This window comes from Salmo salar, chromosome 24 (assembly GCF_965601325.2).
Source record: "Salmo salar chromosome 24, fSalSal1, whole genome shotgun sequence".
In the NCBI taxonomy this organism is placed as follows: Eukaryota; Metazoa; Chordata; class Actinopteri; order Salmoniformes; family Salmonidae; genus Salmo; species Salmo salar.
This window is the reverse complement of record NC_138314.1, coordinates 31148094-31162361: the sequence shown is the minus strand read 5'-3', so window position 1 is coordinate 31162361 and position 14268 is coordinate 31148094. Positions and strand designations below refer to the sequence as shown.

General features: G+C 46.5%; 1 protein-coding gene across 7 annotated transcripts in view; it reads right to left on the bottom strand.

Annotated features, from left to right (window-relative positions):
- The window catches only part of pcsk5b (proprotein convertase subtilisin/kexin type 5b), a 67224-nt gene that overhangs the window by 35554 nt on the left and 17402 nt on the right, over positions 1 to 14268 (bottom strand). For all 7 annotated transcript variants that reach the window (XM_045706948.2, XM_014172187.3, XM_045706950.2 and 4 more), the window contains 9 exons: positions 13057 to 13145; positions 12673 to 12845; positions 11178 to 11390; positions 8423 to 8523; positions 6752 to 6855; positions 5696 to 5813; positions 4386 to 4574; positions 3941 to 4077; positions 3612 to 3737 (listed from right to left, as the gene is read on the bottom strand). In XM_045706948.2, the coding sequence (XP_045562904.1) occupies positions 3612 to 3737; positions 3941 to 4077; positions 4386 to 4574; positions 5696 to 5813; positions 6752 to 6855; positions 8423 to 8523; positions 11178 to 11390; positions 12673 to 12845; positions 13057 to 13145 (1250 nt within the window). The remainder of the gene's footprint in view (positions 1 to 3611; positions 3738 to 3940; positions 4078 to 4385; positions 4575 to 5695; positions 5814 to 6751; positions 6856 to 8422; positions 8524 to 11177; positions 11391 to 12672; positions 12846 to 13056; positions 13146 to 14268) is intronic.

The window sequence follows — 14268 nt, the reverse complement described above, 5'->3', positions numbered from 1 at the left end:
TCATGTAGAGGATGCCTGGTTATTTTTTTTAAATGCCTTCCTCACCATCTTAAATAAGCATGCCCCTTTCAAGAAATTTAGAACCAGGAACAGATAGATCTGGGGAGAACCAAGGGCTAACTGCCCTTAACGAACACAAAAACATCCTGTGGTGTTCTGCATTAGCATCGAACAGCCCCGTGATACCAAACTTTTCAGGGAAGTTAGAAACCAATATACACAGGCAGTTAGAAAAGCCAAGGCTAGCTTTTTCAAGCAGAAATTTGCTTCCTGCAACACAAATTAAAAAAAGTTCTGGGACATTGTAAAGTCCATGGAGAATAAGAACACCACCTCCCAACTGCACTGAGGATAGGAAACTCTGTCACCACCGATAAACCCACTATAATTGAGAATTTCAATAAGCATTTTTCTACAGCTGGCCATGCTTTCCACCTGGCTACCCCTACTGCAGTCAACAGCACTGCACCCCCCACAGCTACTCGCCCAAGCCTTCCCCATTTCTCCTTCTCCCAAATCCATTCAGCTGATGTTCTGAAAGAGCTGCAAAATCTGGACCCCTACAAATCAGCCGGGCTAGACAATCTGGACCCTTTCTTGCTAAAATGATCTGCCGAAATTATTGCAACCCCTATCACTAGCCTGTTCAACCTCTCGTGTCGCCTGAGATTCCCATAGATTGGAAAGCAGCTGCTGTCATCCCCCTCTTCAAAAGGAGGGGACACTCTTGACCCAAATTGCTACGGACCTATATCCATCCTACCCTGCCTTTCTAAGGTCTTCGAAAGCCAAGTCAACAAACAGATTACCGACCATTTCGAATCCCACCGCACCTTCTACGCTATGCAATCTGGTTTCAGAGCTGGTCATGGGTGCACCTCAGCCATGCTCAAGGTCCTAAACGATATCGTAACCGCCATCGATAAGAAACAATACTGTGCTGCCGTATTCATTGACCTGGCCAAAGCTTTCGACTCTGTCAATCACCACATCCTCATCGGCAGACTCAATAGCCTTGGTTTCTCAAATGATTGCGTCGCCTGGTTCACCAACTACTTCTGTGATAGAGTTCAGTGTGTCAAATCGGAGGGCCTGTTGTCCGGACCTCTGGCAGTCTATGGGGGTGCCACAGGGTTAAATTCTTGGGCCAACTCTTTTCTCTGTATACATCAATGATGTCGCTCTTGCTGCTGGTGAGTCTCTGATCCACCTCTACGCAGACACCATTCTGTATACTTCTGGCGCTTCTTTGGACATTGTGTTAACAACCCTCCAGACGAGCTTCAATGCCATACAACTTTCCTTCCGTGGCCTCCAACTGCTCCTAAATACAAGTAAAACTAAATGCATGCTCTTCAACCGATCGCTGCCCGCACCTGCCCGCCTGTCCAGCATCACTACTCTGGACGGTTCTGACTTAGAATATGTCGACAACTACAAATACCTAGGTGTCTGGTTAGACTGTAAACTCTCCTTCCAGATTCACATCAAACATCTCCAATCCAAAGTTAAATCTAGAATTGGCTTCCTATTTCGCAACAAAGCATCCTTCACTCATGTTGCCAAACATACCCTCGTAAAACTGACCATCCTACCGATCCTCGACTTCGGCGATGTCATTTACAAAATAGCCTCCAATACCCTACTCAACAAACTGGATGCAGTCTATCACAGTGCCATCCGTTTTGTCACCAAAGCCCCATATACTACCCACCACTGCGACCTGTACACTCTCGTTGGCTGGCCTTCGCTTCATAATCGTCGCCAAACCCACTGGCTCCAGGTCATCTACAAGACCCTGCTAGGTAAAGTCCCCCCTTATCTCCGCTCACTGGTCACCATAGCAGCACCCACCCGTAGCACTCGCTCCAGCAGGTATATCTCTCTCTAGTCACCCCGAAAGCCAATTCCTCCTTTGGCCGTCTCTCCTTCCAGTTCTCTGCAGAACTGAAAAAGCATGTGCGAGCAAGGAGGCCTACAAACCTGAATTAATTACACCAGCGCTGTCAGGAGGAATGGACCAAAATTCACCCAACTTATTGTGGGAAGCTTGTGGAAGGCTACCCGAAACGTTTGACCCACGTTAAACAATTTAAAGGCAATGCTACCAAACACTAATTGAGTGCATGTAAACTTCTGACCCACTGGGAATGTGATGAAAGAAATAAAAGCTGAAATAAAATCAATCACTCTATTATTCTGACATTTCACATTCTTAAAATAAAGTGGTGATCCTAACTGACCTAAAACAGGGAATTTTTACTAGGATTAAATGTCAGGAATTGTGAAAAACTGAGTTTAAATGCATTTGGCTAAGGCGTATGTAAACTTCCGACTTCAACTGTATCCATCTATGTGATGGGATGTATAGACATTTTGGAAAGTACGTGGATAGAATATTTTGTATATCTGTAGAATATATAGGATAGAATAGTACATATACAGTACAGCAATAGTTTAATAGGATGGCATTGACTAGAAGACAGACTCTTCCTAGAGCTGGCCGCCCGGCCAAACTAAGCAATCGGGGAAGAAGGGCCTTGGTCAGGGAGGTGACCAAGAACCTGATGTCGCGCTGACAGAGCTCCTCTGTGGAGATGGGAGAACCTTCCAGAAGGACAACCATCTCTGCAGCACTCCACCAATCAGGCCTTTATGGTCGAGTGGCCAGACCAAAGCCACTCCTCTGTAAAAAGGAACATGACAGCCCGCTTGGAGTTTGCCAAAAGGCACCTAAAGACTCAGACCATGAGAAACAAGATTCTCTGGTCTGATGAAACCAAGATTGAACTCTTTGGCCTGAATGCCAAGCGTCACGCCTGGGGGAAACCTGGCACCATCCCTATGGTGAAGCCTGGTGGTGGCAGAATCATGCTGTGGGGATGTCTTTCAGTGGCAGGGACTGGGAGACTAGTCAGGATTGAGGCAAAGATCAACGGAACAAAGTACAGAAAGATCCTTGATGAAAACCTGCTTCAGAGCGCTCAGGACCTCAGACTGGGGCGAAGGTTCACCTTCCAACAGGACAACAACCCTAAGCACACAGCCAAGACAATGCAGGAGTGGCATCGGGACAAGTCTCCGAATGTTCGAGTGTCCCAGCCAGAGCCCGGACTTGAACCCGATCGAACATCTCTGGAAAGACCTGAAAATAGCTGTGCAGCGTGAGAGGATCTGCAGAGAAAAATGGGAGAAACTTCCCAAATACAGGTGTGCCAAGATTGTAGCACCATACCCAAGACAACTTGAGGCTGTAATTGCTGCCAAAGGTGCTTCAACAAAGTACTGAGTAAAGGGTATTAATACTTATGTAAATGTAATGTTTTTTATTTTTTTATAAACTTACAAACATTTCTAAAAACCTGTTTTTGCGTGTCATTATGGAGTATTGTGTGTAGATTGATGAGGGGAAAAAAACGATTTAATACATTTTAGAATAAGGCTGTAAATTAAGAAAATGTGGAAAAAGGGGTCTGAATACTTTCCAAATGCACTGTAACAAGGTTGCAAACAGATAGGTAAAGAACAGAGAGCGGTAGGGAGAGAGAACTCCTGTATTCTGTCCTCCACCTCTTTCTTTAGTCCCTCCCTCTGTCATATTCTCCACTCACCATTGTACTCCTCAGTGAATTCTTCGTCTGCAGGGGGCTCGGCCGAACGGGGCTTGTCGCTGCGCAGGGAGGAGTACGGGTGCACGGAGGTGCCATATAGAACCAGGGACCACTCCTTCAGCTTACCTGGGGGGTTATGCCGCCCAGCATAGCATCAGCAAAGACAGACGAGAGAAAGGGTGAAAAATTACACATCATTGGTAAAGGTTTACTGCTACACAATATAACTCTGGTTGGTGAGTATCTTTAAGGGGATAGTTCACTTTTTTAAGCATATTTTCCACTGGTGCCGTCGCTTCTTTAGACAGGGCTTCTCTAGTCTACTGTACCTGGGACTTTCTGGCTGCGGAGCTGCGAGGGGGAGTCATGGATCTCCAGGATCCAGTCCCCGGCCGCTTTCTCCCCCCAGCAGTGAGTGGTCATGAACTCCCAGTTCTTAAAGCCCTCCATGGAGTGGTCAAACAACCTAGAGGAGACCACAAGTCAACCACACTTTTTCCTACAAGGGAGAAACCACACGGTTCGACCACAGTAGTAGAAACATGTAGACCAGTGATCTTCAAGCCTGGTCCTGGGGAGCCACAGGGATGTGCAGGTTCTTCATATTCCGGTCCAGTACCAACACATCTGGTTAAACTATTTAACGGCTTAATGATTCGTCGAAACAAGTGTGTTAGTGCTGGGATGGAACAAGCCTTCATGCCAGGAGTGAAGAAACCCTGGTGCGTAGTGTAAGAGCGAGCGTAGAAGAGTAGAATTGAAGGGGAGGTTCACCTGTTGCCGAGCAGCTGGGACTTGGTTCCCGAGGGGGACGTGAGGTTGATTGACAGGTCACCGCGGCGCGGGTGTGTGATGGTGATGCGTACGACCACGTGCTCCAGGTAGATGACATGGTGGTTGGAGTTGTCAATGCAGCCAGTGGCCTTGTACACAGAGCGCACCACATGCTCCGGGCGGATCGTCCTGCAGGCAGAGGGAAGCAACCAATCAGGTGTCAGTGTCAGAGCAGTCACCCAATCAGAACCTTAATCTGACGTGTGAGAGGAATTGGAACCCACAGACACAGAGTAGGCGAGCCATGTGCTAGCCAGCTATTATGGATTATTGATGAATCTGAACCGTGGTTTTTTGAGAGCAGCGGGGACGAGTGATATCACAGCTTGGCTCCCAAACACTATGCCAGAATCCACGCCAGCATGCGTGTGGTTTGAGGTGTAGATCTGCATTTAAGTGTGCTTGGGACAGGGGGGACGGGACGGGGGATTGGGAGGACAAGACAAACCCAGATTACGACTTCCCTGGCAGTCTACAGATCTCATGGTTCTCTCCAATACTCCAAGGAGGAGATGGCCCAGACGTTACCAAATGCAATGGAGAGGCCAGCCAAGGGGTGTCTCAGTGCAGAGCCCAGCGGCTGGAAGATGACGTCCGGAGGACAGCTCCAGAGCAAAAATACAGTGTTGCCAAAACACACCCGGTGCTGCCTCACTTCACATACTACAAACACTCCCTCAAAACACACAAACATGATATGCTTCCCATAAGATTCCTATCATCCAGCCATCATGGGGCTGATAGATAGGGAGATCGACTGGGGAACTAGCATGAGGCTAATTGGTTCCATTCAAAGCCAGTAAACTAAACTGTGATTGGCTCGTCAATGTGTTCAACAAGGGCCCAATTAAGCGTCCAGCTGCACAGAAAAAAAAAACAAGCAGATCAAATTGAAAGGGCCTGTAAGTCATCTGGGATGTATGTGCGTGCATGTTTTTTGTGTGTGCGCGCGCACATTAGACCCTCCAGAACTAATGCTTGGCTGGCTCGCAGTGTGCAGGAGCTTGCACAATCCCATACATGTAGGTGCATGAAAACCTCTGGACAAAAACACACACCCAGGGAGAGAGTCAGTAGGCACGAAATGGGAAAATATTCTCCAAAACGGAGTGAAACAACTTTTTGCCCTGATGAACACTACCCTTGGTTGTTGTTTAATATAGTGTTGTAATGTATTTGTCAATAGCTTTGAACAGGTTGGTTGATTGGGTAAGGACAGGAAAGCTAGAGAGGCGTTGGTTGTGTAGTACCTGATCTGGCGGTCGGCACTCTCCACACAGATGTGCTGGGCGGGGACCTGCTTCCATCGCTCCGCCTCCTTTACCATAGCCTCCGCGTCCATCAGACCAAAGCCATACAGGTGGCTGACTGCAAGACACACCCACTCATCAGTCAATCCGAACCATTCAAAACATCAAGTCAATACATACCCCGACCCATATACATATCTATACAGTGTCTGTAGGAAGGCTGCACCACAATTACCACAAATGTGTTGCCTTACAACCTGGGTTGTTATTGAATTCAGATGTAAACATATCCCACCCCCAAAATATCTAGACAGTTTTAACATGTATAACAGCCTGAAATGTTTTCATTCGATAAGCATCTGACTTTCCTATGGCAGAGCTGGAGTCATTTCAACCAGAGGAATGGATAACGACTACAGGATTCTAGTTGACACAGGAGTGGATATTTTTACCTCATTTGAAACATAAGAACATTTTTTAAAGTAAAAATTGTGCAAGGGAATGGGTTCTATGTCACTGTATATGGCTCTGAGTCTATAGTTATTGATGTCATAGAACAAACAATTAAAACAGTATCACAGTTACATATCAATGTCAACCCAATCAACACAGCCAATCAAATATTGTTCCCTCACCCGCTGTTTCATTACGCTGTCACCCTTTTTCTAAACCTCCCCTCTCCATTTTCCTCTGGGTGACATGCTCCCCCCACTTCTCTCTCTCTCTCTCAATTTCCCATTGCTCTTTGAAACAGCCGCTTGGAAAAAGCCCAGACAGACTGGGACTGCAGCCTGGCTGACCCTCAATTCACATACTACAAACACACAAACCTCAAGCACACACTCTCTCTCTCTCTCTCTAATACACACACACACTACAAACACACGTATGAAACAAAGTGCACCACATGGAATGCCTGACAGGTAGTTGGCAGGCAGTGGGATGTTTTATGGTGAGCGACTGGGACAGTCAGGGGTATGAAAGAAAGGGGGGGGGGGGGGGGAGAGGAGAGTAGCTGAGGTGAAGGCAGGAGAGGAGGCAAGCAGTGTTAAGCACCGTTGTATCCAGCGGCATTGGTCTTCCAGTCAGGGGCATTGAGGTGGCCGGCTCGAGACGTCTTGACGATGATGTGCTGAACATCCCTCCACGACAACAGAGGACTGGGGGATAAATCACAAACACACATTGGTGACCAAATATACACAGACTTAACAGTGTGTGTGTGTGTGTGTGTGTGTGTGTGTACACACACATTTAAAGGTGAATGGATGTGTGTGCGAGAAAAAGAACGCGAGAGAGAGGGGGAGAAGAGAGCGAGATATGTCCATCCATCTCCCCTGTCTGATCTCATGTAAAACTATTACAAGATGGTAGCCATGTGTCCTTTGATGCAAAAACACATATTTAAAAAATTAAATATGTGGGTCACCAAGTTTCCCGGGAATCCCCTCATATGCCGACCAGATGCCTAATTTTTTTTCTCCGTCTCTCATCTCTCCTTCATCCTCTGGGCACAGCATTCCGGAACATTCTAGAAAAGTACTACTCCGCATGGATATATATTTTGTGGAATGGGGAAAACCTTCACAGCTACCCAACGGCAACAAACTCTTGAACACTAGTAGGACAGTATGTGGATGTGTTTCCCTTCCCAGGAGTCATCTGTCCGGACATCTGCCCAACACTCACTCTGGTCAAAGTAAAAAATAAAATAAAAAAAAGAATTCAAGTGAAAACTAGAAGTTGTTAGCCTGGGCGCCATTAATGGTGTAACAGTGTTGCTTCCTTCCCACTCTTTGCCCCAACCTTCGAAGCTTCATCACCCATTGTTCCACAAAAGCCATGGCCCTTGCAGAGCAAGGGATACAACTACTCAGAGCGAGTAACATCACCAATTGAAACGCTTCCAGCGTGCCCCACTAACTAGCTAGCCATTTCACACCGGTTACAATGGCATGTCAATTCCATAAGGACAGAGAGAGGTCTTCTGGAGGGGGAAAGCAGGAGAGTCCCAACTCCAATACCTATCCATAAAAACAGATTCATTGACAAACAAAACCAATCAATCAATAGTTTAACTCCACAACTCCATCCATAATTCAAGTTCTATAAATGTTTCATCATCATTGCCGTGGTGCACTAACTAGGCCATGGCACAGGCATCCTAACATCATTTGAACGCTGCCAGAGTGCGCATACACACAAACTGTTTCAACAGCTCGTTCGGTCCCCACAGACCCGACATCAAACCCAGCTGAATTCCTCAGCGAGCAGAGCGTCTCCTCTGGTGTTCTGACTGAAGTGTAATTATGGTATAAACATACAGGCATAATCTGAGGCGGAGGGAGGAAAGATAAGCTGGATTTCAAATGACAGAGCAGGCCTGCTGGCAGCCCCAGCTCCAGCTCCTCTCGGGTATGTTTATCAAAGTCGACTCCACTCTCTTTCATTCACCAGATAACCACTGATACCATCAGCAGCGCTCGAAGAGAAGTTTGTGTGTGTGTGTGTGTGTGTGTGTGTGTGTGTGTGAAGTAAGTAAAAGGCAGAGGGGGGGGGGCAGCAGAGGACAAAAAGAGAAAGTGAAGAAAGGCAAACAGTCAGGAGAGAGAGAACAGTGTGACTGTGATAATGCAGGAAAGCGATGTGTTTGACTGGCTGAGTAAACTGACTGAACTAACTGCAGTGCAGTAGTGTGAGTCCCTGCATTAAGGTTAAGGAGCTTACTTAGCCTCCAGGGCCAGCGCGATGATCCCAGCTGCCATAGGAGCAGAGGCCGAGGTCCCTGTGTGGCTGTCGGTGCAGCGCTGACGCAGATCTGTGGTGATCTACAGAGGGAGGGAGGGATGGAAAGGAGGGGGGTTAAGTCCTGTGGATCAGGGTGAGTTTGAGGCACACCTGAGACTGCATACATTCCAGCTTTGATACTCTAACCTGCTAGAGATGACACGCACACACAAACCTGCTGTTCCCAAAGGTACCCAGGAAATAATTTCCTAGCCAAGAGGACCAAAGGGATTGGGAAATAAAAAAAATATAGCAAAATATATTTTAAACATTTGCATGTAGTCTATCTAGGTCTTTAATGTCCTCGTTTTAAAATAACAATCCTGTATATTTTTCTTAATATCTAAAATATATTCAGTCAGTCCCTCAATGACAGGAGAGAAAAGCTTGGTGTTGTGTGCCAAATCCAGTCAGTCAAAATAAAAGCCATCATTCAAACGGGATCCCTGGCTGACTGACAGGTCACTGTAGAGCTGGATAGGCCACAATTGTGGGCAACTGGGCATTTTTATACATAATAATTGCTCAATTAACTCAGGAACAACACCGGTGTAGAAGCACCTGCTTTCAAAATACATTGTGTCGCTCATTTGCTCAAGTGTTTCTTTTATTTTGGCAGTTAGTCGTATACAGCGTCTTCAGAAAGTATTTACACCCCTTGACTTTGTGTTGTGTTACAGCCTGAATTCAAAATGGATTACATTTAGATTTTTTGGGTCACTGGCCCATAATGTCGAAGTGGAATTAGGTTTTTCAAAACTGTAAAAAATGAGAAGCTGAAATGTTTTCAGTCAATAAGTATTCAACCCCTTTTATGTAAAGCCTAAATAAGTTCAGGAGTAAACATCTGCTTATCAAGTGATAATGATTTGCATGGACTTACTGTTTTTAACATATTTGAATGACTACATCATCTCGGTACCCCACACATACAATTATCTAAGGTCGAGCAGTGAATTTCAAACAGATTCAACCAAAGACCAGGGAGGTTTTCCAAGACCTCGCAAAGGGAACCTATAGGTAGATGGGTAAAAAAACAAAAAACGTTTTAATTGAATATCCCTTTGAGCATGGTGAAGTTAAACTTGGGATGCTGTATCAATACACCCAATCATTACAAAGACACAGGCGTCCTTACTAACTCAGTTGCTGGAGAGGAAGGAAACCACTCAGGGATTTCAACATGAGGCCAACGGTGACTAACAGTTAGTCATTAAACTCTGATAGAAAACTGAGATTGGATCAACATTGTAGTTACTCCACAATACTAACCTAATTGACAAGAGTGTACAGAATACAAATATTCTAAAACTTGGCAAAATAAAGTTAACACTTTGTATTGAGGACATACATTATGTTGTTTGGGACAAAGCCAATGCGACTCCCCATATTTTCAAGCATAGTGGTGGCTGCATCATGTTATGGGTATGGTTGTAATCGTTAAGGACTGGAGAGCTTTTCAGGATAAATTGTTATTTTTTATGGAATAGCACTAAGCCCAGGCGAAACCCTAGAGGAAAACCTGGTTCAGTCTGCTTTCCACCAAACACTGGGAGATTAATTCACCTTTCAGCAGGTCAATAACCTAAAACACAAGGCCAAATCTACACAAGTTGCTTACCAAGAAAACATTGAATGTTTCCAAGTGGCCAAGTTATAGTTTTGACTTAAATCTACTTGAAAATATATGGCAAAACCTGAAAATGGCTGTCTAGCAATGATCAACAAATAATTTGACAGAGCTTGATGAATTTTGAAAAGAATAATGGGTAAATGTTGCACAATCCAGGTGTGGAAAGCTCTTAGAGTTATCCAGAAAGATTCACAGCTGTAGTCGCTGCCAAAGGTGCTTCTACAAAGTATTGACTCAGGGATGTGAATACTTATGTAAATGAGATATTTCTGTATTTCATTTTCAATAAATTAGCAAAAAATCATTACGTGGTATTGTGTGTAAAATCTATTTAAATCAATGTTGAATTCAGGCTGTACCATAACCAAAAAGTGGAATAAGTCAAGGGGTATGGATACATACTGAAGGCACTGTATATGTACAGGGGGGACCGGATCCTAGATCAGCACTCCTACTCTGAGATGCTTAATGAATACGGGCCCTGGAGTGGTTCTGGGACATGAGGTACCTCCTGGTATGGTTGGATTGGGATTGAATGGGTGGTTTTTGGTTGTGTGTGCGCATGTGTGTGACTGTACGTGTTGAGTACTGGTCATGGTTCTGTGTGAGTCTATATGGCAGCGTAGGCCTGGCTGGATATTAGTCTCCCCCTGCTTAGTCTTCCGACCCTCTATGGGGAATGTGACAAGACACTGCCAGACAAGCTGGGACAGAAGGGCCAACTGTCACTGTGTCTGTCCGACTGTCTGTCCCAATGCACCCTGGGCCAGGGTGTCAGCCCAGGACACAGCTTGACCCCAACACACTGACCTCTTTTACCCAGCCTTGGGTTCAAAGGTCACTGGCTTTACAACTAAAGCCTGTTTGTCTGACTTTGCCCACACAGGAATTAGTTACATGTTAGTATGCCATCTAGTCGGCCTAAATAACACCACATAGCGGCATTAGCACACTTTCTCGCTCATACACACACACACTAGTTCTGTCCTCTCTCTGTTGTTGTGGTAAGAGTGGAGGAACATCCACATACACTTTATCCCTCCCCCTCAGAGACAGACTTACTATCTTCCGGTCATAGTTTTCTCCGCTGCTGTAGGTGGTGGTGAGGGTGGAGGAGCACTCCTCCAGGTACCAGGGCTTGCGTCCGCTCTCAGCGGTGCTGGAGATGGAGATGGTGTAGATGCTGTTGGTGTAGCCATCACAGGAGCAGTGGTCCCGGCTCCGCCCGCCGTTCCCTGACGCCCACACAAAAATGGAGCCACGCCCCTTCCTTCCCTGGCAGGAAATCAAATCAATATAAATTAGATCAGAGGCGGGACTTCCTGCGCCCGGCAACAAAGAAAGTTCTCCCCAAAGAAAGGGGGAATTCTAAAATGCTGTGTTCTATTTCTGTGAGTGTTTCTCTAATGTAACCTACTTGTTGTGTCTATGTACTGACATGTATGTGTAACTGATAAATGAACACACGTTAATGGATGTAAAAAGTATTTTGTCTGTAACATCTTTCTCGTTACGTGTCGGACCCAAGTAAGACTAGCTGTCGCCATTGGCATCGGCTAATGGGGATCCTAAAAAAAAGTCCAAATCTCTGATTGGCAGGGACACGGGAGGAAGCCTACCGCTCTGTGAGCTCTGACCATCACACACACAGAGAGGGGATAAAAGGTGGAGGGTAGCATTTCAAAAGGCCTCTGTCAGCCAGTGATAAGAGAGAGAAGCCCCTCTGAATGAAGAGTGGCTCAGACGGGAGAAACCGCTGACGGACAACTTGGACCAGCTATGAAGGGAGGCGAGGGAGAGAGCGCAGGAAGGGAGAAGGTGACTTCTTAAAGAAAGAGGGAGGCAGAAAAGATCGACAAAAAAAAAATAATAATACAGCCATGTCTTACTATACTTTTGAGGACTTTTTGGGGACCAACAAGTGATTCCCATTCAAGTCTATTTTCCCTAACCCTAATTCTAAACCTAAAATAGCCTTTTCACAAGTGAGTACTGGCAAAAATGTCCTTACTTCTCTGAATTTTATTTGGTTTACTATTCTTGTGAGGACTTCAGGTACTTCAGGAAAATATGGCCACACACACACACACACACACACACACACACACACACACACACACACACACACACACACACACACACACACACACACACACACACACACACACACACACACACACACACACGTCATAATAGCCCAATATACCTCTGCAGCTTCGATGCCAAACAGATGTACATAACCCACCAAACTCTACCCATTGTTTTACTTTCTCCACAATCAAAATGACAGCAGCATTTCTGACTCAGCAAGGAGAGAGGGTGCTCTGACATCACCGCAAGTGGACTTTGTGAACTCCACTCCCCTCCACTTAACCCTAGGCTAAGCTCCTCCTTTGAGCCATCTCCACAACATACTTATGAATATGGATACCATGCATGAATATGCTAATGAGACACAGCTCTTTAATCCAAATGTCTTGAAGGAAGCATTGATAACACTGGCCGCGGGTGTGAGTGTGTGTGTACACAACGTAGAGTGTGTGCGCGCGAGACGCACCATGCGGATGCCGTTCTCGAAGGCTTGCCTGGCCAGAGAGGCGGGGCCGTCCACCGTCTTGCCGTCATCGTCGGGACCCCAGCTGGCACTGTAGATGTCAATATGCTGCGGCTGCAGACTCAGAGACTTGGCCTCAACCATGTCCGTCACGTCGCCGTCCAGCATCCGCACCCCTGAGACACACACACACACACACACACACACACACACACACACACACACACACACACACACACACACACACACACACACACACACACACACACACACACACACACACACACACACACACACACAGAGAGTGAACACACACCCAAGCCCTCACACACTCACCACTGTTGAATAAGATTTAAAATAACCTTGAAACGTAAACCACACACTCACCCCCTATCCGTGCATTGTAGGCGATTCCCACAGTGCAATGGGAGTTGTTAGCAGATGCAGCCACTTCCCCAGCACAGCGAGTTCCATGCCTAAAGAGGGAGGGACACACAGACACACATTTAAAATCTCTCACACACGCATATTAACAAACTCACAAATATGTAAACAGATATACTGGGGCCTCCCGAGTGGCGCAGTGGTCAAAGGCACTGCATTGCAGTACTAGCTGTGCCACTAGAGATCCTGGTTAGAGTCCAGGCTGTGTTGCAGCCGACCACGACCAAGAGACCCATGGGGCGGCGCACAATTGGCCCAGCGTCGTCCAGGTTAGGAGAGGGTTTGGCCATTAGGAATGTCCTTGTCCCATCGCGCTCTAGCGACTCCTGTTGCAGGCCGGGCACAGTGCACGCTGACACGGTCGCCAGGTGCTTCCTCCAACACATTGGTGCGGCTGGCTTCCGGGTTAAGCGGGAATTGTGTCAAGAAGCAGTGCAGCTTGGTTGAGTTGTGTTTCAGAGGACGCACGGCTCTCGACCTTTGCCTCTCCAGAGTCCGTATGGGAGTTGCAGCGATGAGACAAGACTAACTACCAATTGGATACCACGAAATTGGGGAGGAAAAAGGGGAAAAAAATATATAAAAATAAAAACAAATAATAAAAACTGAAGAATGCACAAACAGTTGGTCGACCATCTGACAACATGCATGTTTGAGACGTATGGAGAAAAATAAGTGGAGAGAAGCGAGTGGAGTTAGACTTAGTTCAAGCTATGGGCTGGAGGAACAGGTCTCCACATGGCCAGTAGCAGGGGATGGGTCTTGTTCATAAGGCCACGCAATTTAAAACGTCTTCTTCCCTTTGGTGCCCAATGACGTGGATTCAGAGGCAGCAGCAGCTGCACTGGGATACATACAGCCCTCAAATATTTTCAGTGTGAAAGAGACAATGATTTGTGTGTTACCGAGCCCTCAACAAGCAAGGGTAACATTCTGCCAGACTGTAGCCACGTCAACAATCGGCCAGGTTCAGTGACGAGCGCAAACAAACAAGAGTGGGTTTTAGGAGAGGAGAAAGAGGCAAAGACGCTCTCTCGCTCGGCACGACCAGCCCTCCTGCCGAGAACATCTGGAACAAGCAGTCAAGAGAGTCACCACTGACCGCTGTCATGGCAACCCAGCATCTACCCATTGGCAGGCAGGGTGCACACACAC